The sequence below is a fragment of the Symphalangus syndactylus genome, chromosome 16 (genome assembly GCF_028878055.3).
Source record: "Symphalangus syndactylus isolate Jambi chromosome 16, NHGRI_mSymSyn1-v2.1_pri, whole genome shotgun sequence".
NCBI lineage: Eukaryota > Metazoa > Chordata > Mammalia > Primates > Hylobatidae > Symphalangus > Symphalangus syndactylus.
The window spans coordinates 13,600,496-13,622,173 of record NC_072438.2 but is presented as its reverse complement, the minus strand read 5'-3'; the positions used below and the strand labels follow the sequence as shown (position 1 = coordinate 13,622,173).

General features: G+C 52.9%; 1 protein-coding gene and 1 pseudogene across 14 annotated transcripts in view; one reads left to right on the top strand and one right to left on the bottom strand.

The window, feature by feature from the left end:
• ACOX3 (acyl-CoA oxidase 3, pristanoyl) overlaps nt 1–21,678 on the bottom strand; it is a 64,342-nt gene that overhangs the window by 12,999 nt on the left and 29,665 nt on the right. For 8 of the 14 annotated variants that reach the window (XM_055245773.2, XM_055245771.2, XM_063619368.1 and 5 more), the window contains exons 8-13: nt 17,067–17,163; nt 14,446–14,628; nt 11,454–11,576; nt 9,205–9,325; nt 6,510–6,632; nt 6,078–6,191 (exon numbers count right to left, since the gene is read on the bottom strand). In XM_055245773.2, the coding sequence (XP_055101748.1) occupies nt 6,078–6,191; nt 6,510–6,632; nt 9,205–9,325; nt 11,454–11,576; nt 14,446–14,628; nt 17,067–17,163 (761 nt within the window). Of the gene's footprint in view, nt 1–4,860; nt 6,192–6,509; nt 6,633–9,204; nt 9,326–11,453; nt 11,577–14,445; nt 14,629–17,066; nt 17,164–21,678 lie in introns of those variants that run through there. The other 6 variants (XM_063619372.1, XM_063619371.1, XM_063619375.1 and 3 more) reach the window with 2 other exon arrangements.
• LOC129465075 (uncharacterized) lies at nt 9,889–9,997 on the top strand (annotated as a pseudogene).

Sequence of the window (21,678 nt, the reverse complement as noted above, 5' to 3'; positions counted from 1 at the left end):
CTGGGAGGAAAGTACCCAACGTTGCAGTTCCTGCCACAGCACACCCGACTGCTTTCGGCTGTTACATCCGTTCACCCTCACGGCATAACTGAGAAGCCCGTCACAAACCAGAGCAGGCCGTTTCCCAGCCTCACACGTCAGGCGGTTTGCCGGAGGCCTCAGCTCCCCAGAGGGAGTGGGATGGAAAGACAGGTGCTGCTGACCCCGCAGGCAGGGCGCAGGCAGGGTTGGGCAGAGGCTTCCTCCATGCAGGCATCTTCAGGGAGCCAAGGCTCCCCTCGCCAAGTCCTGCCAGGCATGGGGTGCTGAATGGTGGCCCCAACTGACCCCCACAGCTGTGAATGTGACCTTCGTTGGGAAGAGGGTCTTTGCAGATGTCATGAAGTTGAGGTATTGAGGTGAGGTCATCAGGGACTCCTGGACTAGGGTAGATTCTAAATCCAATGACACATGTCCTTACAAGATGCAGAGACGGCAAAGTCACAGAGGAGGCAAAGGCCGGCATGATGCAGCCACAGCCAAGGACTCCTGGAGCTGCCAGGAGCCTGGGCGGGAAGAGCCCCCACACCCCGAGAGGGAGGCGGGTAGCCCTGCCTCATCCTGACTTGGGGTTTCTGCCTCTGCACCAAGGGAGTCACTGTCTGCTGTCTTCAGTGCCCAGGCCGTGGCCCTCTGTTACTGGCAAGCTGCCCAGGGGTCATCCTTGAGCCTCACACACTACCCTTCAGGACATTACTGGAAAACTCAGGTCCATTTTGCAGCCAATGCTGAGGGGAGGCCCTTGTGACCACCGCCTATCCCTAAAGGCTCTGCAACATCCCAAGCTCTCCCTAGCAGGGCAGATGGTCACGAATAGCAAGGAAAGGTAGACGCTGCACAGTTGTGTTTTCCATGACTTATTTACACAGCAACAAAACCAAGGAAACGGTCCGGCCAGAAACCGCTTGTGCAAATTCCTTCTGACCACACCAGAGGCCCCCGTGTCCCACCACGCATCAGCCATGGCTGGGCTTCCTTCCCAGCCTGTCCTGGCCGTTCCCAAACACTGCCCCAGGAGGTGTCCCTCTGCGGTGGACACTTCACGGCAGTTACCCGAGTTTTCCAATCTGTCTCTGCAACCAGAATTAACCCATGAGGCTTCATGTCGACGGCCAGTTAGACTGTGCTGTGGGCTTCAAGTGAGAGGGACGCTTGAGAAATGAGTTATGTTTGCACTGTGTTTTTTCCTTACACTCTACTTTTGGTTCTTGGTTTTTTGTGAAAAAATAAATCATGTCAGTCTGATGTGTTCACGTGCAGGGGAGAAGATCCCCAAAAAGCACATGAAAGCAAACAATGAAAGGTGGGTGCAATGAAAGGTGGGTGCCGTGTGTGTCATTTTCAGAGTTAATTTGGAAGTGAGAAAGTATAGCTGAAACAAACTAGGCAGGAAAACGGGCACTGACGGGCAGTGAATTCTCTTGCTCGGAATGCGGCTGCTGGCAGCCCGAGGACACACCCAGCGTCAACAACCTCTGTCCTCGAGGCTCTCCCAGAATCCTGGGTCACCACGGCCTTTCCATGTGCCTCACACCAGATGGACTCTCGAAGGTGCCCCCAGCCGCCCTGTGCACCCAATGACTGCCCCTCGATCTTCCCTCCTCCCCAGCCGGGACTCTGTCCTTGACCCCGTGGTGAGCTCTTCGCATGCACTGCCTGCCTTTCGGGTCTTGGTTTCCTCTCCCGTCTCTGGGTCCAGTCCCCTCTGCGTCAGCATCAGAGCACTCCTAACTCGGAATCTGACCCAGGCAAGCCCTGGAAAGCAAGGCCTGGACAGCAGCCCCAACTCCTCAGCCAGATCACAGGCCCGGGTCTGACCGTGCCCGCCGCTCTAGTACTCCTGAATGGCCGGTGCTCCCCAAAAGCACAACACACAGACCCTCTGAGACACCCTCAGGTGCCGGCTTTGTGGGAAACATTCCTTGACCCACCAAGGCAGACCTCACCTGCGTCTGTTGTTTCCAAGGAAGTTTTCAGGACTGTGGCCCCCCACACACAGCAGCCCCCCACCTAAGGCACCATAGCCTGGCCCCTGCCAGGTGGCACGGGGTGACCGCATTCCCTCCCCACTGTCTTGCAGGAGGAAAACAGGCTCAGAGAGATTAAAGCCTAGCTCAAGGTCACAGCGGGGGACAGTGCTGACCCAAGAGCCTGTGCTCCCACCCTCTAGGAACACTTTCTGTACCATGAACCCCACTGCTCACCTCACATGACCTCACTGTGCACTCCACGTGACCTCACCACTCACCCCATGTAACCCCACTGCTCACACATGACCCCATGGCACCTCTGGCCCACATCCCATAACCTTGCAGTCCACAAATACACACGTGTCCGAGTAGTGAATACAGTAACTGCTTCCTATGAATGCACACGAGCCAGTTAAAGGAGAACAGGGCCAGCCGCAGGAAGCAACAGCACAGGACCCCGAGGCACAGGGCTGTGACACTCACCTCAGCACACACGCCTGTGCAAAAATCAGACGAACTCAACAGAAAACCCAGCCTCCCCTACCGAAGTCAGAATCAGAACCCTTGAAGGACCAGCCACGGGCTTCGCAAATCCTCCACCCTTCCTCATAGGTGAGTGCAACCCCGGAGGAGGCCTGTGTCTCTCCAGTCCTACAGAGCCTGAGGGCCCCACATCACTTACACTGCTTTTACCAAAGATCCACATGATGCAGGCTGCAGTCAGCCCTGAGACCTGGGATCTGTGACCAAATGCACTTGAGACGATGGGGCTGGCAGAACCCAGAAGCTTCCCTGCAGCGTGAGGGATAATGGTGGTCTCTCTCCCATACCACTTTCAACAAGTGAAAGCCATTTGTCTTTGTTACTCTGGAAAATGTTTTCACTTTGTTGCATCTTGTAAACATTAGGGCAGTTGCAGAAAAGCAGATGACTTCGGTGTCTCTCCGGATGATGGAGAGACTGTAAAATTGCTTTTGCTTTCAGTCTCAGGGGAAGGGGAGGGAAGAGCAGAGTGTGATGGGCACATGGAGAAGCTGGCTGTCCCATTTATGTTTTGATTTTACTAATATAAGGAGTGATGGTTTTAGGAAAAAGGTTTTGGTTGGGTTGAAGTTACTATGATGATGAGGTCATTTTCTAGTTCTTTCTGTGGCAACATTTGGGAAGCTTAGAAAGCGATTTGCGGCCGGGCGCGGTGGATCACGCCTGTAATCCCAGCACTTTGGGAGGCCGAGGTGGGCGGATCAGAAGGTCAGGAAATCGAGACCATGCTGGCTAACACGGTGAAACCCTGTCTCTACTAAAAATACAAAAAATTAGCTGGGCGTGGTGGCGGGCGCCTGTAGTCCCAGCTACTCCGGAGGCTGAGGCAGGAGAATGGCATGAACCTGGGAGGTGCAGCTTGCAGTGAGCCGAGATCACGCCACTGCACTCCAGCCTGGGCGACAGAGCGAGACTCTGTCTCAAAAAAAAAAGAGAGTGACTTGCAAACATCAGAAATAGGTCATTAAATGTGTCCCCGTTTCCTACTGGCACCCAAAAACGCAGGCTGAGATCTGCACGGTTAGTTACTGTCAGAAGCTGTAACCCAGCGCAGTGCCCACGAGAAAGAAAGTAGTGATGCAGATGCTTCCTGATGACGATGCTGACGGTGCGGGCAGGGGAAGGTGCCGGGAAGCTGGACCAGCCCAGGCCGCACACTGGCCTCGGCCACGGCTGTTGTCCTGTTCTTTGCGTGTGAACAAGGAATTAGCTTGCAGGGCTGGAGACGGACAAAGGCACATGCTCGGGGGCTGCTATCACATCCACAGCGTCGGTCCTGACAGCTGGAATGCGTCCTCCACGTGCGCCTGTCCCCTGCATGAGGGAGGCCAGTGCTCCCTCCTCCCGAGGATCCAGGGGCCTCCCAGAACCCCCCGGGCACCCTCACATTCTGGTCTCCTGAATGCAAAGCCAAGAGCGTCCTCCATCTCCAAATCCCTGCTCTATCCGCACAGTTGAGTGTGTGGCACCTTGAGGGCGGTTCCTGTCCAAACTCTGTGGCTGCTGAGCTGAGCACTGATTTGGCGCCAAGTGCAGCACTAAGTGCTTTACGTGCATGAACTCAGTCCACGGTACAAAAACCTTATGAAGGGGGTACCATCACCGTCCCCGCGCTGCAGATGAGGAAACCGAGGCAGGAAGGCTGAGGGACTTGCTGTAGGTTCCACGGCCGGCAGGAGGAGGGACAGGGATCAACCCCCAGCAGCCTGGCGGGAGCTGACGTCTCTCTAGCTCAGGAGGGTGAGCTACTCTTCCACGTCTTGGGTGTCACGGGAGCGGTCAGTTTCTACCTGGCCCGCCGGGACAGGGCATCGGGATCCCTCTCGGCCCTTCTCTTCTGCAGAAATAGGTGCTTTGGTGGCAAAGCGAAGACGTTCACTAAATACCGGTGAGTGAGGTGATGGCGAGATGGAGGCGTCGCTGCGGCTTCGAGCTGTTCTCTGTGATACATGGCTTGACAGACGCAGGCTGTGGTGGGAGGAAGGCATTTGACAGGGACACGGGTGGCACGGAGGTGGGGGCAGCTCCAGCCCTGCTCTTTCTGTCAAATCTCACCCAGACCACTGGGCAAGAAGCATCCAGGAGCAGTAACGAGAGATCTCGAGCTTTGCGGCCCCACAGGCTTGGGTTTGAACCCTCGCTCTGCCCCTCCCTGCGCCCAGGCCGCCGGAGCCGAGGGAGCCTTTAGGAGTGCCCTGTAGGACACGCAGAGCTCGGCCGGGTGCTTCTGTGTGGGGGTGCAGGGCAGCCCCTCTCACCTGTCCCAGCCTCCTCTCACCTCCATTTCCACAGAGCAGCCAGAGTGGCCTTTTCCCATGAGGAACATTTTTAAAAATATGAATCATCAAAACAAATAGCACACCCCATTCCACCGGGCCTCTTGCGGTCACCTCCCGTCATTCACGGCAGGGGAATGAGATGCACGCTCGCATTGAGATGAGCTCGGCACGGGCTGGGCCCTGCTACCTCCTCCTCCTGACACACCAGTCCATCGGGGGTCCCCACGGCTGCCCCCGCCTTTCACTGAGACCTCAATTCAAAGGCCAAGGCCCCTGCAAGGTGGTCAGCAGCCATGCTCCACCTCACCAGCCAGGATCACTGCTTTGCAGAATTTCTGCTGCCTGAAGACTGAGGCCTTGGGATGTTTTTGTGTCTGCTAGTCTAGACTGTAAAGTCCCATGAGGGCAGGCACGGGGTCTCCATCATGCTGGCCGCCAGCCCCGGAACTGCAGAGTGAGCGCATAACGAGCATGTGCAGAATTAACCCAGGAACACCAGAGCAGCTGCTCTCCGGAGAGGGATCCCCTGTCAGGATCCAGTGCAGTCTACAGGGAAGCTGCTTTGCTTTCGATGCTGCCAGCACGGCCGGGCGCCTCATTCCCAGCTCTTGCTCCCACCTCTCTGAGCCACAGACCCCGTGTGGGTGAGGTGGAGCCTGCAGTAGCTCCCACGACACACCTGCAGGAGGCTGTCCATGGCCAGCTCTGTGCGGGGCCCTGGGAGGAGGCCCCACCCCGACCACCGCACCCACAGGAGATGAGCCTGTGCCACAGGGGCCGAAGGAAGGAGATGCGCGAGGTGCGCCAGGGCGGGAAGGGGCATCTGCTGTTTGGGGAGTCGGGAGGAGCTGGGAGTGGGGAAGACTGACAGGTGAGGTGGCTGGGAGGGCCCAGGGACAGCAGCAGCCCAGGAACCAGGGCAGGGGGCAGAGGCTGCTTATGGACAGAGACCAGGCCAGGTGGCCTCTCACGCCCTTTATCCTATGGGATGGGAAGGCAAGAGGCAAGGTATAGGGTGGCAAGTGGGCATCCTTCAATTCATCTGTGGAGTCAGTGCCTAACTCGGCGTTAGGCGCAAAGAGATAGTCCATGAGCCAGCCCAGGACAAGCTGTATGCGGGGCCTCCCACCACCACTGCTGCCCCAGCTGGAACTGTCAAGGGCCCCCTCACCGAGGCAGGGTGCGTTTCCTGGTGGGAATGACGGGAAATCAGGAGGCCAGGGGAGCCGTCCACCTGTGTGTTTACCTGCAGAGTCCAAGCAGTCGGCAACACTGGAGACCTCAAACTTCTGGTCAAGGATGCCGGGATAGGCGTCCAGAAAGTCCACTGACTTCAGTGGACTGTGGAAGCAAGCTCCATCTAGAACACACATTCCAGTGACTTCGGTGGAAGACAGGAACCCAAGCCATTGGGAACCTCAAGCTGGGGGCACCCCAAAGCACGGAGAGTGTCCAGAGGACCCGACGGCCACAGACCCAGGGTCTGGGTCTCAAGGACCCTCCCCACCCCAGCCTTTGCCCATGCCTTGGGGAGTTGGTCAGCACTATCTAATAACATTTCTTTCCTTCTGCAAACCTAGGATGCCTTCACAGAACAGCTGAATCAGTGAGGCCAGGAGAACCCACCCCCACCCCGGTGGGGTTCCAGGGCCCCCACCAGTGTGCAGCAGAGCCTCACCCTGGACCTGGTGTGCCAGGAGGCCCAGCAAATAGTTGCTTGTCTGCTGCAGCAGGATGTTGTTGTCACCTTCGTATGTGCAGTTGGGATCGTTGTCATCTCTAAGGACACCCAACCGGTTCACTGCAACAAAGCCACAATAGTACCATCATTTAAGACGCATATTTGAGAAGCAGCCTGTCACTATGTGAGAATTTAAAAAGCCCTAAGAGGCTGGGTGCGGTGGCTCACACCTGTAATGGCAGCACTTTGGGGGCCGAGGCGGGTAGATCACTTGAAGCCAGGTGTTCAAGACCAGCCTGGCCAACATGGTGAAACCCACCTCTACTAAAAATACAAAAATAGCTGGGTGTGGTGGTGTGTGCCTGTAATCTCAGCTACTCAGGAGGCTGAGGCAGGAGAATCGCTTGAGCCTGGGAGGCGGAGGTTGCAGTGAGCCGAGATTGCACAACTGCACTCTAGCCTGGGTGACAGAGCAAGACCCTGTCTCAACCAAAAAGAAAAAAAAAAAAAGCCATGAGTTTGAGACCAGCCTGGGCAACATAGTGAGACTCCATCTCTACAAAAAATGAAAGAAAAAAAAAATCAGCTGGGCATGGTGGCACGCACTTTTAGTCCCAGCTACCCAGGAGGCTGAGGTGGGAGGATTGCTTAAGAGCCCAGGCATTTGAGGCTGAAGTAAGCTATGGTCATGCCACTGTACTCCAGCCTTGGCGCAGGGCAAGACTCTGTCCAGAAAAAAAAAAAAGCCCTGAACTCAGCTTGACCAGACACAAAGAACTGCCACCTATGCTTCATATCCCAGCTCCAGCTCCTCCTCACTGCTGTCAGCAAGCCCTGCAGAGCCTCCCCTGGCATGGGGTCGCTAACAGGAGGGAGCCATCTCAGCAAGCTGATGCCCCCAGGGCTGCCCTTCTTCCGTCCGTAACTGAATGAACTCTTCTTTTAACACAGGAAATTTCAAGACAACTTTTTTTGTCTTTCCTATCAGTCAGCTGGATGCCTTCGCATATGTTGTAAGGCTTGCTTTGCAGACCCTCAAGCACTTGAGCCTGACTACTCTGATGGAAAGTGTTCTCTGAATGTGAGGCTGGGATGGGCCCAGTAGGAAGGGAGTGGAGCTGGCTTCTCACACTTACATACTGTGACTGATGGATCCTGAGAGCATGAAAGGAGTCCTATTGCAGCCATGCTGCCAACAAGCTTGTGATTAGCCTTGTGATCACCTAGAACACCTGATCATTTTCTCCTGACTTGCTGTCAAATCATGCCACGAGCTTCCTGCCACATAACAGGTTGGCCACTGAACAAGACCTGGGAGAGTTCTCAGCAGAAACATTTGCAATTGATTTTCTAAACCTAGATGGAGCCTCAGTCGTATTGTTCTCAATCCCAGCATATGTATATGTATATGTATATGTATATGTATATGTATTCGATTAATCTTGATTCCGTTGTCTTTGTTGTCTGCAGTACTGCAAGATTCAACTTCCTTATTCAACTATTTGTAGAATCCCGATGAGTTACCAAGACAAATAAAAACTACTAAGGGCATTGCGCAGAGGACAAAGCATGCAAATGAGTAACTTACGTACAGCCATGGCTACCCACAGGTCAGTAAGTGACAAAGAGTGTGGTGGGAGTGAGGGGCCGCGTTGCTGCCAGTCCATGCTGGAACAGGTGCGAGTTAGAACTGCAGTGGTGGGAGGATGATCACTGCAAGTGTGTGTGTAGTTCTAGATAGAGCATCGCGAAAAGTCTCACAAACTTGGCAAGGGCCAAGTGCTCCTGGAGGGCAAGAGAGTTTTGCTGATGCTGTGGCTGTTTTGAGTGTGTACATGGCCTTCTTTGAGCAATGAGTTTTTGCCAGTTAATTATTTAAGATTAGCACATGGGAAGTTTTGCAGGTAAGCTGTAAATAATGCTGATGATAATTCTAATAATAGCAGCATTAGCAAATGAAAAAGTCAGTGGGCACGCACTACATGCCAGATACCATGCTTACACTTCACACGTGTTAATTCACTTAATTCTGGTAAGAACCTATGTTGTGGGTACACTATTATCACCCCCACTTTAAAAATAAGAAAACTGAGCACAGTGAGGCCGAGCAACCTGCCCACAGTTACCAGGCTGTTAGATGGAGCCAGGACTCAACCCCAGGCAAGCTAGTGGCCTCCGCTCTTACGCACGTAACAGCCGCCTCAGTCATCGTCAATGCCGATATAACTAACTCTTTATCTAAGTGTAGGAATTTTCTATCCAAACAAAACATGGTGCTAGTTTACTACCAAGCTGTTAACCAAATAGTTAAAATTCAAATGAGCAGATCAGCTGCTCTCTGCCTATATTTTGGCCAAGAAGCATCAGGCAGCTGAAAGCAGTGGGATCTATCTAGGGCAGGGGTTGGCAAACTTGTTCTGCAATGGACCAGAGAGTAAATATTTTCAGCTCTGCAAGCCACATGGTCTTTGTCACAGCTGCGATTACTCAACTCTGCCCTTGCAGTGTGAAAACAGCTGCAGGAAATGTGCAAATGAACGGGGGTGGCTGGCTGTGTTCCAATAAAACTTTATTTGCAAAAACAGGTGGCAGGCTGGATTTGGTCCTCAGGCCACAGTCTGCCGACCCCTGGTCTAGAGTCAAACAGCGGGGCTAAGGACAGGAAACCACCATGCGCTTCTCCAAAACCTACTGGCCAGATAGCCGTGTCCTCCACATGCCTCCCGGCATTCCTGAATTCCTTGCTGGGTGGTCCACGAGGCCAGGGGCTTGCCGGCCGATGCCAGAGCGTGGATCTCACGTCCGAGCTCTGCCTTTGGGTGAGGGAATCCAACAAGAACAGGTGAAAAGAGACTTTTGACACCAAAAAGTCAGAAGTCAGCAATAACATCAAACCACCATATCACCTCTAGTCTAATACAAGACATCCTGAAAATGACAGAAGAGGAAACCTAATTGTAATTAGAAATAAAAAAGCGTCTTTATCCAAGTATGGGTACACTGTGGTATGCTCATACCACTTCACAACAACGAAAACACAGCTCTACACAGCAAATAGCTCTCAGGGCCCTAACATGGGTCCCAGAAGCAAACTGCAGAAGAATGTGCATCATGGCCCACTTTATATAAAGTTCACAAATGTCAAAGTGAATGACACGCCATGGAAGCTTGCAATTGTTTGCAGCGAAACCATGAAGAAAGGCCAGGGAACCAGACCCAGCACCGCAGACAGTGCTCGCTCCCAGGACAGGGAAGGGCCGGGACCAGTCTGTTCCCGGAAGGCTGCAAACGCCTCGGTAACTGACGGTCTGCACTGTGTGGGGGCTCACTGTGCCCCTCTCTCGGGCCTAACATGTTTTATCAAGACTCCTTTGCTGTCCACGGCCACACTACCCTGAATGAGCCTGATCTCGGAAGCTAAGCAGGGTTGGGCCTGGTTAGTACTCGGATGGGAGACCGCCTGGGAATACCAGGTGCTGCAGGCTTTAAGAAAAAAAAAAAAAAAAAGAAGACTCCTTTGCTTCTGCTTGATATCTAATGATGAAAACTTCAGAGGTTGGGCCAGGCACAGTGGCACACGCCTGTAATCCCAGCACTTTGAGAGGCTGAGGCGGGCAGATCACTTGAGCTCAGGAGTTTGAGAACAGCCTGGGCACAACATGGCGACACCCTGTCTCTACTGAAAAATACAAAAAATTAGCCAGGTGTGGTGGCGGGCACCTGTAGTCCCACCTACTCTGGGAGGCTGAGGCAAGAGAATTGCTTGAACCCAGGAGGCAGAAATTGCAGTGAGCCAAGATCGCACCACTGCACTATAGCCTGGGCAACAGAGTGAGGCTCTGTCTCAAAAACAAACAAACAAACAAAAAACTTAACAGACTGATTCAGGGTAAAAGAAGAATTTTTACTTTTAAAAAAGAAATAAAGACATTAAAAAGGAAAAACAATTAAGAGGAAGACACACACACACACACACACACACACGTTAAGTCCAATGACCCATTTTATGAGTGTTTTCAGCATCACATAAGGGGCTGAGTTGAGGCCCTCCTCTGCCCGGGTTAAACCACTGAGTTTCAGAAAAGAATGAGCCCGGTCACCCTTTATAACATTATTCACAGGAGAACAATGCGAGTGTCAGCTGGCAAAAGCTCCACTGACTCACGCTCCCGGGAAAACACAGGCTTAACCCCTTCAGCGGTCAGAAGCGCTCCCTCCTCAGGCCTCCCAGGCCTGGGGTTTGCTCTGCCATCAATCCTGCAGGTCATCCCTTCGCCATCATCTGCCGTGAATGCGGACACCAATAATATTTCAAGATATGCTAATTAGATACAGGCTTTTTCTGATGTTGTACGTAACCGTACAATCTGTGGCGTTCCTCCTCTGCTTTCAAACACGGTTATTTCTTTTGATTCACATTTCACTCTTGCTCAGGAGGCAGCAGGAGGGACAACGGAAAATCAGTTCATAACCATCTACAAAGAAATGCATTCCCAACGTCTCTTTAGCCGAGGCTGATCTCGGGATTTGCACGCTCGTTTCTGGCACAAATCCTCTGACTGTCAACTCAAATCCAGTCAGTGGGATTCAGACCTTTGTGCAGCTGTTTACAAAAGGCTCAGAACCATGAAATCCACTGAGGGGCGGGTAATGTGGATTTTGCAAAACCGTCATGTTCTCAAAAGGAGACCAACAGCTGAACTCACAGACTGGAACCAGGAGTCGTGTCAGCACATCCTTGAGAGGCAGGAGTGTGGAGGCGTGCCCAGCCCATTCAATCGCAGCAGAGGCAAAGAGCTCCGAGTGGGTGGGAACCACTGGAGGAATGCTCTGTCCTCGCAAATCAAAGGACTGATTTTGCTTTGAAATGAAGGCTGAATCTGTGCTGCTCCAACTGTGTGAATTTAAACGATGCTGCTGAGGAAGCAGACGCCACCTCACCTGTCTGGCGCTGCGGTCTCCCAATGCAAGCCCTCGCTGGAGCTCCACCAGGTCCAGGAAGAGCGACTTGGAGAAGTGGTCTAAGGCGTAGACAGCTGCCAGATATGGAAGCAAGCGCCATTGCTAGAACAGACAAGACACCTGCGTGAACACATCATGGTTCCCATGAAGGGCAGCCCATCCCAGGGACCACAAAAGCCAGTGCAGGAAGAGGCCGTCAGGGCCATGCACCCACTAGCACTGAAGGTCTCCACGTGTCTTCCTGGCACATCAGAAAGCCTTCACCCTGACACGCTCTCAACTCAGCCAGTTCGGCTTTCACCCATGGCCCTTGATGGACAACCTCAAATGCAATTCCCTAAACGGCCGCTATTCACAGCTGTCCCATCAAAGTCACTACAGAACAAAGTGCCAGCCTATCTGTGAACTAAGAAGGCAGCACTGCTAGGGGCCAACTCTCCGGCACACGGACTGACTGGTTGATAGCATGTGCCTCATGAGCCCGTGAGGATGAGGCCGTCACCCTGGGACGGATGGGAAAGCTGAGGCCCACACAGAGCTGGCAGCCCCTCGAAAGGCTGAGTGCATGTCTTTTTCACTTTGTCTGAAACAGGATAGGGTCCACCTATTGTTGGATGGGTGGGTGGATGGATGCATGGATGGATGAGTGGATGGTGGGTGGTGGGTAGGTGGATGTGTGGGTGGGTGGATGGATGAATCCGTAGATGGGTAGATGGATGGGTGGGTGGATGCGTGCATGGGTGGGTGGATGCATGGACAGGTGGGTGGATGCATGGACGGGTGGGTGGGTGGGTGGCTGGGTACATGGCAGGACAAGCCTGAGAGGATCCTGAGGAAACCGCCCTCACCACCATGGTCTAACGTGTCAAGAGTGCTGGGCAGACATGGCACCAGCTGCCTCCATGCCCTAACTTTGTGAATCCTCACGCTGATCCTAGGAAGAAGTTTTATCAACAGTTCTAATTTACAAATGATAAAACGAGAGCACAGAAAGGCTAAGGACCTTGCCTGAGGGCACACAGACAGCTGGGGGTGGACCTTGGTGGTAAGGCCAAGCATGGTGGCCCCAGTGCACTCTCTTGACTGGCGAGCTGCCCTTGGCACCCAGAATGCTGTGACAACACACAGGAGGGGATGGGTGCCACACAGGCATGAATGGGAACACTCACTCAACAGGCTCATAGCCCTGGTCAAAGAATGTGGAAAGAAACAACGGCAACTCTGTTACAATTTCCTGGAAGTTTCACCCAAATCTACCTTTGTTCATACATAGCTTGGCCCCGGACCTGTGCCTGAGTTAGCCTGTGCACTTTAACTGGATTTCCTGTTTGATCCTCAGTTCCCCCATCCATAAAATGGGAGTAATCCCAACCCTCTTAGCTGTGAAGACCAAACCCAGAGCATAGGGCACGTTTGCTGTGACAATTCATCCCCCTTCCATGTAACAACGTCCGTGCTTTTCATCCCCCTTCCATGTAACAACGTCCGTGCTTTTCATCCCCCTTCCATGTAACAATGTCCGTGCTTTTCATCCCCCTTCCATGTAACAACGTCCGTGCTTTTCATCCCCCTTCCATGTAACAATGTCCGTGCTTTTCATCCCCCATGTAACAACATCCGTGCTTTTCATCCCCCTTCCATGTAACAATGTCCGTGCTTTTCATCCCCTTTCCATGTAACAATGTCCGTGCTTTTCATCCCCCTTCCATGTAACAACGTCCGTGCTTTTCATCCCCCTTCCATGTAACAATGTCCGTGCTTTTCATCCTCCTTCCATGTAACAATGTCCGTGCTTTTCATCCCCTTTCCATGTAACAATGTCCGTGCTTTTCATCCCCTTTCCATGTAACAATGTCCGTGCTTTTCATCCCCCTTCCATGTAACAACGTCCGTGCTTTTCATTCCCTTCCATGTAACAATGTCGGTGCTTTTCATCCCCCTTCCATGTAACAATGTCCGTGCTTTTCATCCCCTTTCCATGTAACAATGTCGGTGCTTTTCATCCCCCTTCCATGTAACAACGTCCGTGCTTTTCATTCCCTTCCATGTAACAATGTCGGTGCTTTTCATCCCCCTTCCATGTAACAATGTCCGTGCTTTTCATCCTCTTTCCATGTAACAACGTATGCTGCTGCCTGGGCTGCATCTGTGCATGTCGACAGCTGCCCCATCTCTGAGGACGTGTAGGGCCCACGCTCTGTGCCCACGCCACTGTTCTAAATGCCATCACAGTGAACAGGGCTGCACGCTCAGCTGCTGCTTCTTCCAGATCACCTGCCAGGAATCATTTCTTAGGGATGGGATGAAAGTGTCAAAGAGCGTGCACAGGGCATGCAAGGCCATTGCCTGCCAAGCTGTGGCGGCCTCACCTGAACGTACGGCCGTGCACCCACCCACCTCCCAGAGCCGCCCCATACTGGCTTCTTTCTGGCCAGGCGCAGTGACTCACGCCCATAATCCCAGCACTTTGGGAGGCCGAGACAGGTGGATCACTGGAGGTCAGGAGTTTGAGACCGGCCTGGCCAACACGGCGGAACCCTGTCTCTACTAAGAATACAAAAATTAGCCGGGCATGGTGGTGCATGCCCATAATCCCAGCTACTTGGGGAGGCTGAGACATGAGAATCACTTGAACCTGGGAGGTGGAGGTTGTAGTGAGCCAAGATCATGCCCACTGCACTCCAGCCTTGGTGACAGAGCAAGGCTCCGTCTGGAAAAAAAAAAAAAAAAAAAAAAGACTTGCTTCTTTCCATCTTCCTTTTTTGGCTACTTCGTATCTACTCTTTCTAAATTAAAAACCATTTGCTGGAAGCCTTGTGGCCTGAGATGCCGCCCTCCCGCTAACTAATCATCCTGTTAATTGTCTTAAGAGCTTTGATCAACTCCCAGTAACCGAACTGCAACTATGTAAAAGAAGTGAATTTTCACATAAAATAGACAGACAGTGAAAGGATGCTTGAAAACCCTGTACCTGCATTGGATACTCAAGCACTGGTATTTCCTCCTCCTCTGTGGGTCCAAACTGACGCCGAGTGGCTGAGAAGCGAAGAGCGATGGCCACGGCCAGCTTTAGGTTAAGGACGGCCAGGCTCACGATGGACACCCGGCCCGAGGACAGGCTCCCCAGGGACGCTCCAAAGCGCTGCCTGACGTCCTGTGGGAGGGATGCAGATGCTAAGCGCAAGCCCGGCTGCGCGGCCACCTTGGGCAGAGCGGCCCAGAGGCGAAGGTGCCCTCATTTGTTCATCCAAAGTAGACCTGTGCCCCCCCCTGCCCAGGCCCCATCCCCAGGGTGCCCCAGGCACAGGATGGTGCAGCAGGTGGGTACAGGTGTCACTGATGAACCATGGATGGAATGGGGGTGCCGGGGAGGGGACACCCAGCTGCCTGGAGAAGGTACAGTCCTAGCAGAGGGAATGGTATGATAGCGGTGGGTAAAGGTGCTCCCGCTTTGGGGACTTGGAAACCGTCTGCCTGGAGATTCCAAGGCCCACCTTTAACCTTGGCAAGAATCAGAAGTGACCTGTACTGCCAGAGGGCAGAGGCGGAGTCCATTACAGGCAGCCATTCCAGGGGGTTTCACGGACACCTCTTGTTCCTTGTGTGCCTGTGAACAGGCAGTTCCTTTACGTGCGTCTAGCTGGAATCTTCCGTCCATTATCTCCTCGTACACATTACCAGCGTCAGCAGAGGCTGTTACTAAGGCCTGTCCAGGCTGCTGTGGGCACATCTAATCTACAGCCGTTGCCTTGTGATCTGACAGTCCCTCCTGCCCTGCCCCTTGCTGTCCCTATCGGGCTGCTCCTCTGACCATCTAGGTCCTTCTTTCAAGGCAGCATGGTAATTGTGTGTCTGAGCGTATTAATCACACTCTCACATAGGAATCACAGTCTCGTTGTGTTTAAAAACATATTTAAGCCGGGTGTGGTGGCTCACGCCTGTAATCCCAATGCTTTGGGAGGCTGAGGTGGGCAGATCACCTGAGGTCAGGAGTTCAAGACCAGCCTGGCCAACATGGTGAAACCCCGTCTCTACTAAAAATACACAAATTAGTCAGGCGTGGTGGTGGGTGCCTGTAGTCCCAGCTACTCAGGAGGCTGACGCAGGAGAATCGCTTGAACCCAGGAGGCAGAGGAGAGGGTGCAGTGAGCTGAGATCGTGCTGCTGCACTGCAGCCTGGGTGACAGAGCAACACTCCGTCTCAAAAAATATATATAAATATATATTTAAAGTGATTTTCCTTTAAGAGTATAAAATATGATTCCACTGTCTTCATGCATTCACTGTCATGTTTAAGAAATCTGAAGTTCAATTGTTTTTTATTCCACTGGAGTCAGATCTGGAAGATTCTAGAATTTTCTCTTAGAAATTCCTCAATTTCTCTACCGTGTGCCTGGATACGTGCATAGGTGCTTCCTTACTTTTCCTCTTTGGTCCTCCACGAGTCCCTTCAACCAAAAGCCTTCTTCCCCTCTCATTGAGAGACATTTCTCTCCTTTATTTCTCTAAACTTCATTTCTTTCTTTCTTTTTTGAGACAGGGTCTCGCTCTGTTGCCCACGCTGGAGTGCAGTGGTGCAATCATAGCTCACTGCAGCCTGACCTCCTGGGCTCCAGCGATCCTACATCAGCCTCTCAAGTAGCGGACTACAGGCATGCGCTACCATGCCCGGCTAATTTTTGCATTTTTAGTAGAGACGGGGTTTTGCCATATTGCCCAGGTGGGTCTGGAACTCCTGGGCTCAAGCGATCTGCCCACCTTGGCCTCCCACATGCTAGGGTTAAGGGCGTGAGCCACTGCACCCAGCCTTCATTTTCCTTAATCCTCTCCGTCTGCCTTCTAGAGGACAAGCTTCCAATCCCTAATTCATCCCCCTGAGATAATAACTATCTCATCTGGTGTGTTGTTCTTCCAATCATTTATTTTTAATTGATGTTGGATTAACATCTCCGTTTGTGAGTGGCTCCTGGTCTCGTGTTGCTGTTCCCACTCTGTGCACCCTGTGTGTCTCTGGGCATCCCCATCACGCTCCTTTTCCATCCGTGCTTCCTGCATGTCAGATACTGCATGCTGCTGGGGACTGTTATTCCAAGGGTGCATGCTCGGGGTGGCCCACCTGCTGTGAGCTCATGATTCCTGAGGGCCATCAGCTACGACCTGGGCCATCGCTCCCCGGGACCATGGTCTCTCTTCTGCTCTCCATGAACTTCAGCCAGGCATGAGTTCTGGACACCGGGGAACTCTGTTTGTCGTCCCCCTTTGTAGACAGTTCGCCAGGCGACCCGTCTCTTTCGAATCCTCAGGGAAGCATCACTGGAAGCGGGCAGTCCTCTAACTGCAGCCCCCGATGGGGAGTGGGCGTTGTCAGGCCCGGACTCACCCCCTGGACACCAGCACCTGGTGCTGTGGCTGCCCCCAAGAGTCCCCTTCTAGCGGGAGCGCCAGAACCCAAACCAGGAGAAGTATGCCCCAGCGATGCCTGGCCCACGTGGAGGGGTCTCCTTTCCAGGTGCAGGGAGGAGCACGGAGCCAGGCCCTGCAGAGGAAGGCACCTGGGAAGCACGGCACACAAACGGCCCCCCATGCCTCTACCTTAAAGGGGCTGACGTAGGTGCCCTCGGGGGTGACGTCTCCCATCCGGTTCAGGAGGCTCTGGCGAGGAACTCTGACCTTGTGGAACATGGCGAAACTGTGGGGAAGCAGCAGGGCTTCTGTTAAACGTAGACAGGAACATTCAACCAACTTTCTATTCAAAAAAGTAGTCTAGTCAGGAACAGTAGCTCACGCCCAGAATCCCAACTCTTTGGAAGACTGAGGCAGAAGGATTGCTTGAGCCCAGGAGTTCGAGACCAGCCTGCGCAACACAGTGAGACCCTGTTTCTAAAAAAAAAAAAAAAAAAAAAAATGTAGGTTAAAAAATAGGCCGGGTGTGGTGGCTTATGCCTGTAATCCTAGCACTTTGGGAGGCCGAGGCAGGTGGATCACCTCAGGTCAGGAGTTCGAAACCAGCCTGACCAATATGGTGAAACCCCGTCTCTACTAAAAATGCAAAAAAAAATTAGCCAGGAGTGGTGGCATGTGCCTATAGTCCCAGCTACTCAGGAGGCTGAGACAGGAGAATTGTTTGAACCCGGGCGGCGGAGGTTGCAGTGAGCCAAGATCACGCCACTGCTCTCCAGCCTTGGTGACAGAACAAGACTCCATCTCAATAATAATAATAATAATAATAATAATAATAATAAAAGCGTTGTGTATATGGTAAGTTGTACTCCAGGTACAGAACTCCAGACAGTCAACAGAAAAGATGGGAACTGTGTTTCCAAAGACTGGAATCTCTGATTCTCATACTTCAATCTCAAACCAGAACCCACAATGTGATAATATCGGCAAACTGAGGTTTAAAACTCTTAAGTCAAACAAAAAACCGGTGTGATGGCATCGGTGCCCCCTTGGCAAGCAAATTCACTTCTTTTGAACAGCTGAGCATAGGATTACACACACACTGTTATGGATCATGATGTATTAATAACCAAAGATACCTGTTATGGTTGTCTGGTCAGGAAAACCTATTTCACAACAGTCTAGGGAATAAGGCTATGCTAGGTTAAGAATATTACATAAACTGTGCAAAAACCCCCCAAAACAAACTTCAAAACATCAATAGTTCCTATAGCAACTTGTCTGATTCCTAAGATCACTTGCAATGCCTTAGGGCAGCAGTCCCCAGCCTTTTTGGCACCAGGGACTGGTTTTATGGAAGACAATTTTTCCACGAATGAGGGGGAGGTGGGAGTGGTTTCGGGATGATTCAAGCACATTATATTTATTGTGCACTTTATTATTATTACATGGTAACACATAATGAAATAATTATACAATTTGCCATAATGCAGAATCAGTGGGAGCCTGAGCTTGTTTTCCTGCAACTAGATGGTCCCATCTGGGGGTGATGGGAGACAGTGACAGATCATCAGGCATTAGATTCTCATAAGGAGTGCTCACCCTAGATCCCTCACATGCGCAGTTCACAGTAGGATTCACGCTCCTATAAGAATCTAATGCCGCCACCGATCTGACAGGAGGCGGAGCTCAGGCAGTCATGTGAGCAATGGGGAGTGGCTATAAACAGAGGAAGCTTTGCTGGCTCACCAGATGCTCACCTCCTGCTGGGTGGCCTAGTTCCTAACAGGCCACAGACTAGTACCACAGGGTTGGGGACCCCTGCCTACAGAATAGTCTTTTACTAAACCACAGAAAACATCATCTATAAAGAACAATGTCACATGCTGGAAGGGAACCGGAGGCACCTGTTTCCTGCACGGGCTCTTCCTTGAGTCCTGCTCTGGACGCCCCCACACCCCCATCGCCACCCGGTCCTGGGCTGCCAGCTCTGCTGTGCTGGCCCGATTCACTTTCTCCTCTCCATCCCCACCTAGGACCCAGCACCTCCATCCCTACTCAGCTCTCCTGGGCTGACTTCCTGCAGCAGCCCTATTGGCTCTTCCCTAACTCTGCCTCTCCAGCCCGTCCTCCCTGTGGGAGCAGGGCCCTTTCCCAAAGGCCTTCAGAATGGCAGAGGCCAATGTGGAGGATCCCCCCAAGCTGACCTCCATCCACCCCTCTAACGGCATTGCCGCCTTGCCATGAGGTGGTCCCACCTGCCTGTGGTGCCCTGTCTGCCAGGTTCTCTCCTGGCCTTGCGCCCTCCATGCAGTCACTGTTGACACCAGGCAGCCCTCGGCCCACCTGGAAATTCTATGCCCCACCCTGGGAAGGGTATGAGGCGGACCCCAGGGTGGGCTCCCTCGACCACCACCGTTCCTGGTTCCTGGGTAAGCTAGCTGCCTCTCAGCAGTCTCCCAGGGCTCACCCCCCTCCATGAGGGGGCCACCGTGCATGGGGCCTGCCAGACTTAAGGGACGGGCACGTAAGTGGCGTGGTATGAACAAGTCAGGTGGCGTCAGATGACATCCTCTGAGGCACAAGGGCCAGGCCATGATCCTGACTCCTGGGACAGCCTGAGGGAAAGACACAGCGACAGTTTCCACACTCCCAGGAGGAGCAAGGCCCTGGGGCCGGGTGGGGATGGGGCTGGAGCTCCTTAGGGAAACCCGGGTGACCTGGCGAGGGAAGAGCTCTTGGCTGCTTTGCCAGGCCCCTGCCCACCTGCAGGAAGCGAAGGGCAGCGGGGGGGCCAGCTCCTCCAAAACCCTAGGCCCAGCTGCCCAGTTTGGTGGCAGCTTCCCCCATGCCACAGCCGCACACTCAGAACACGCCACCTCGTGAGAAAAACCTTGCCTCGGTGCCAGCGGCCCCGGTATGCCCCAGCTTGTTACTTGAAAGCCAAGGAATGCCTTTTCCAGTAAGATCGGGTCACAGTCAGCGCCCTTTTTACGGAGTGGAAATTCTTCGCCCATTCTCACCACACAGAATATATTTATACTTGCAAAAACATTCCCGTGAGTTTCAAAGGAAAGCAAACTGCCACGAATTCTCATGGGATCCCTTCTGTTCCACAAAAGCTATTCCAGTGATGGTCAGATGTGGCCAACTCAAATGCAAGCCAGATCCAGCGTCTCCAGCGGGCGACATGTGCGTGTGTCACAGGTGTGTGTGTGCACAGCACAGGAGGTGTGTGTGTCACTGGACATGCATGTGGCACGGGAGGCCTGAGTGTGGCACAGAAACCCTCACTCCAATCCCAGGAGCGCCCAGACCTCAGCGCACACCCCGTGCCCTGGGCATCCTGCTTCTTATTACAGCAGCTTCCTTCCTCCCCTGGGGCCTGGAAGGGCCCCCCAAGCCCAGCCCAGCCCAGCCCAGCCTGCCAGAGCAGGCCGTTGAGTTTGGCAGGCATCCTCCCAGCCACCGCCTCAGCTCAGGGCAAACGCATGGAGAAAGACCCTAAAGGTGCAGCCCACCTTAAGAGTCTGGCTGAAACTGTCACTTGAAAAGATCTTTATGATTTTGCTTTTTTTTTTTTTTTTTTTTTTTTTTTTTTTTTTTTTTTTTTTTGAGATGGAGTCTGGCTCTGTCGCCCAGGCTGGAGTGCAGTGGCGCGATCTCGGCTCACTGCAAGCTCCGCCTCCTGGGTTCACGCCATTCTCCTGCCTCAGCCTCCCGAGTAGCTGGGACTACAGGCGCCCGCCACCGCGCCCAGCTAATTTTTTTGTATTTTTTTAGTAGAGGCGGGGTTTCACCGTGGTCTCGATCTCCTGACCTCGTGATCCGCCCGCCTCGGCCTCCCAAAGTGCTGGGATTACAGGCGTGAGCCACCGCGCCCGGCCTATGATTTTGCTTTTAGAGCTATTTGGCTAAAATTAATCCACACAATTTACGTTTACCTCGGATTCGTAGGCAATCATCCCACATACTCAGGAGTTCTTGTAAAGTGACAAAATCTAACCTACAAATTGTAACCACTTTTTTCAAGATAAATGATTTCAACATTGGTAACAAAAATCACTAAATTAACGCTGATCTTGGAAAAGACAGACATCCAGGCAGAAACCAGCCGGGAAACCTGGAGGGAACACTGGTATCACTGCGCCCCCTGCTGGGCGCGCTGCCCAGACCCGCCAGCCCCGGGCGGGAAAGGTGCATTTCTGGAAAGGGGCGGAGAGCAGGCCGCCTGCATCACCCCTGCTGGCTCCCATCCCAGCCCAACCTAGGCCTTCAAAGGCTCAGGGATCAAAGATGGACGAATCCCACTGCATCCCTGTCACCCTGCAGAAAGACACGGTGGAAAGGCTCTGGGGGCACGGGGACCTGGCTTGGTGGAGCAGCTCTGAAGCAGCGTCAAAGGGCTGTGGTTACTGTGTCCATGGCGATCCTATAGGAGACTGTATTTCTGAGTCTTACAGGAGCCTTTACCATATCAGTGTGATGTATTAATCATTAATGGTTTGATCTAATGCTCCTTTGAATATTATCCCAGTAAGAGGTGTGGATTCAATCTCTAGAAATACGTTTATTAATGGGGAACCAAGTGCAGGGTTTCTCTGCAATGCCCCAAAAATAACGTCAAAGCCTCATTCATGAAACCGAATGAGCAGTGAAGAAGAGGCTTGCTCACACCCGAGGCCACCCACTGGATGTGACAACTCACCACCGCCATACGCCTGGGCGGAGATGCCTGTCGGGCCTTACGTGCACACATAGGACACTTCAGTAGATGGGTAACAGTGCCTATGGCTGCAGAGCC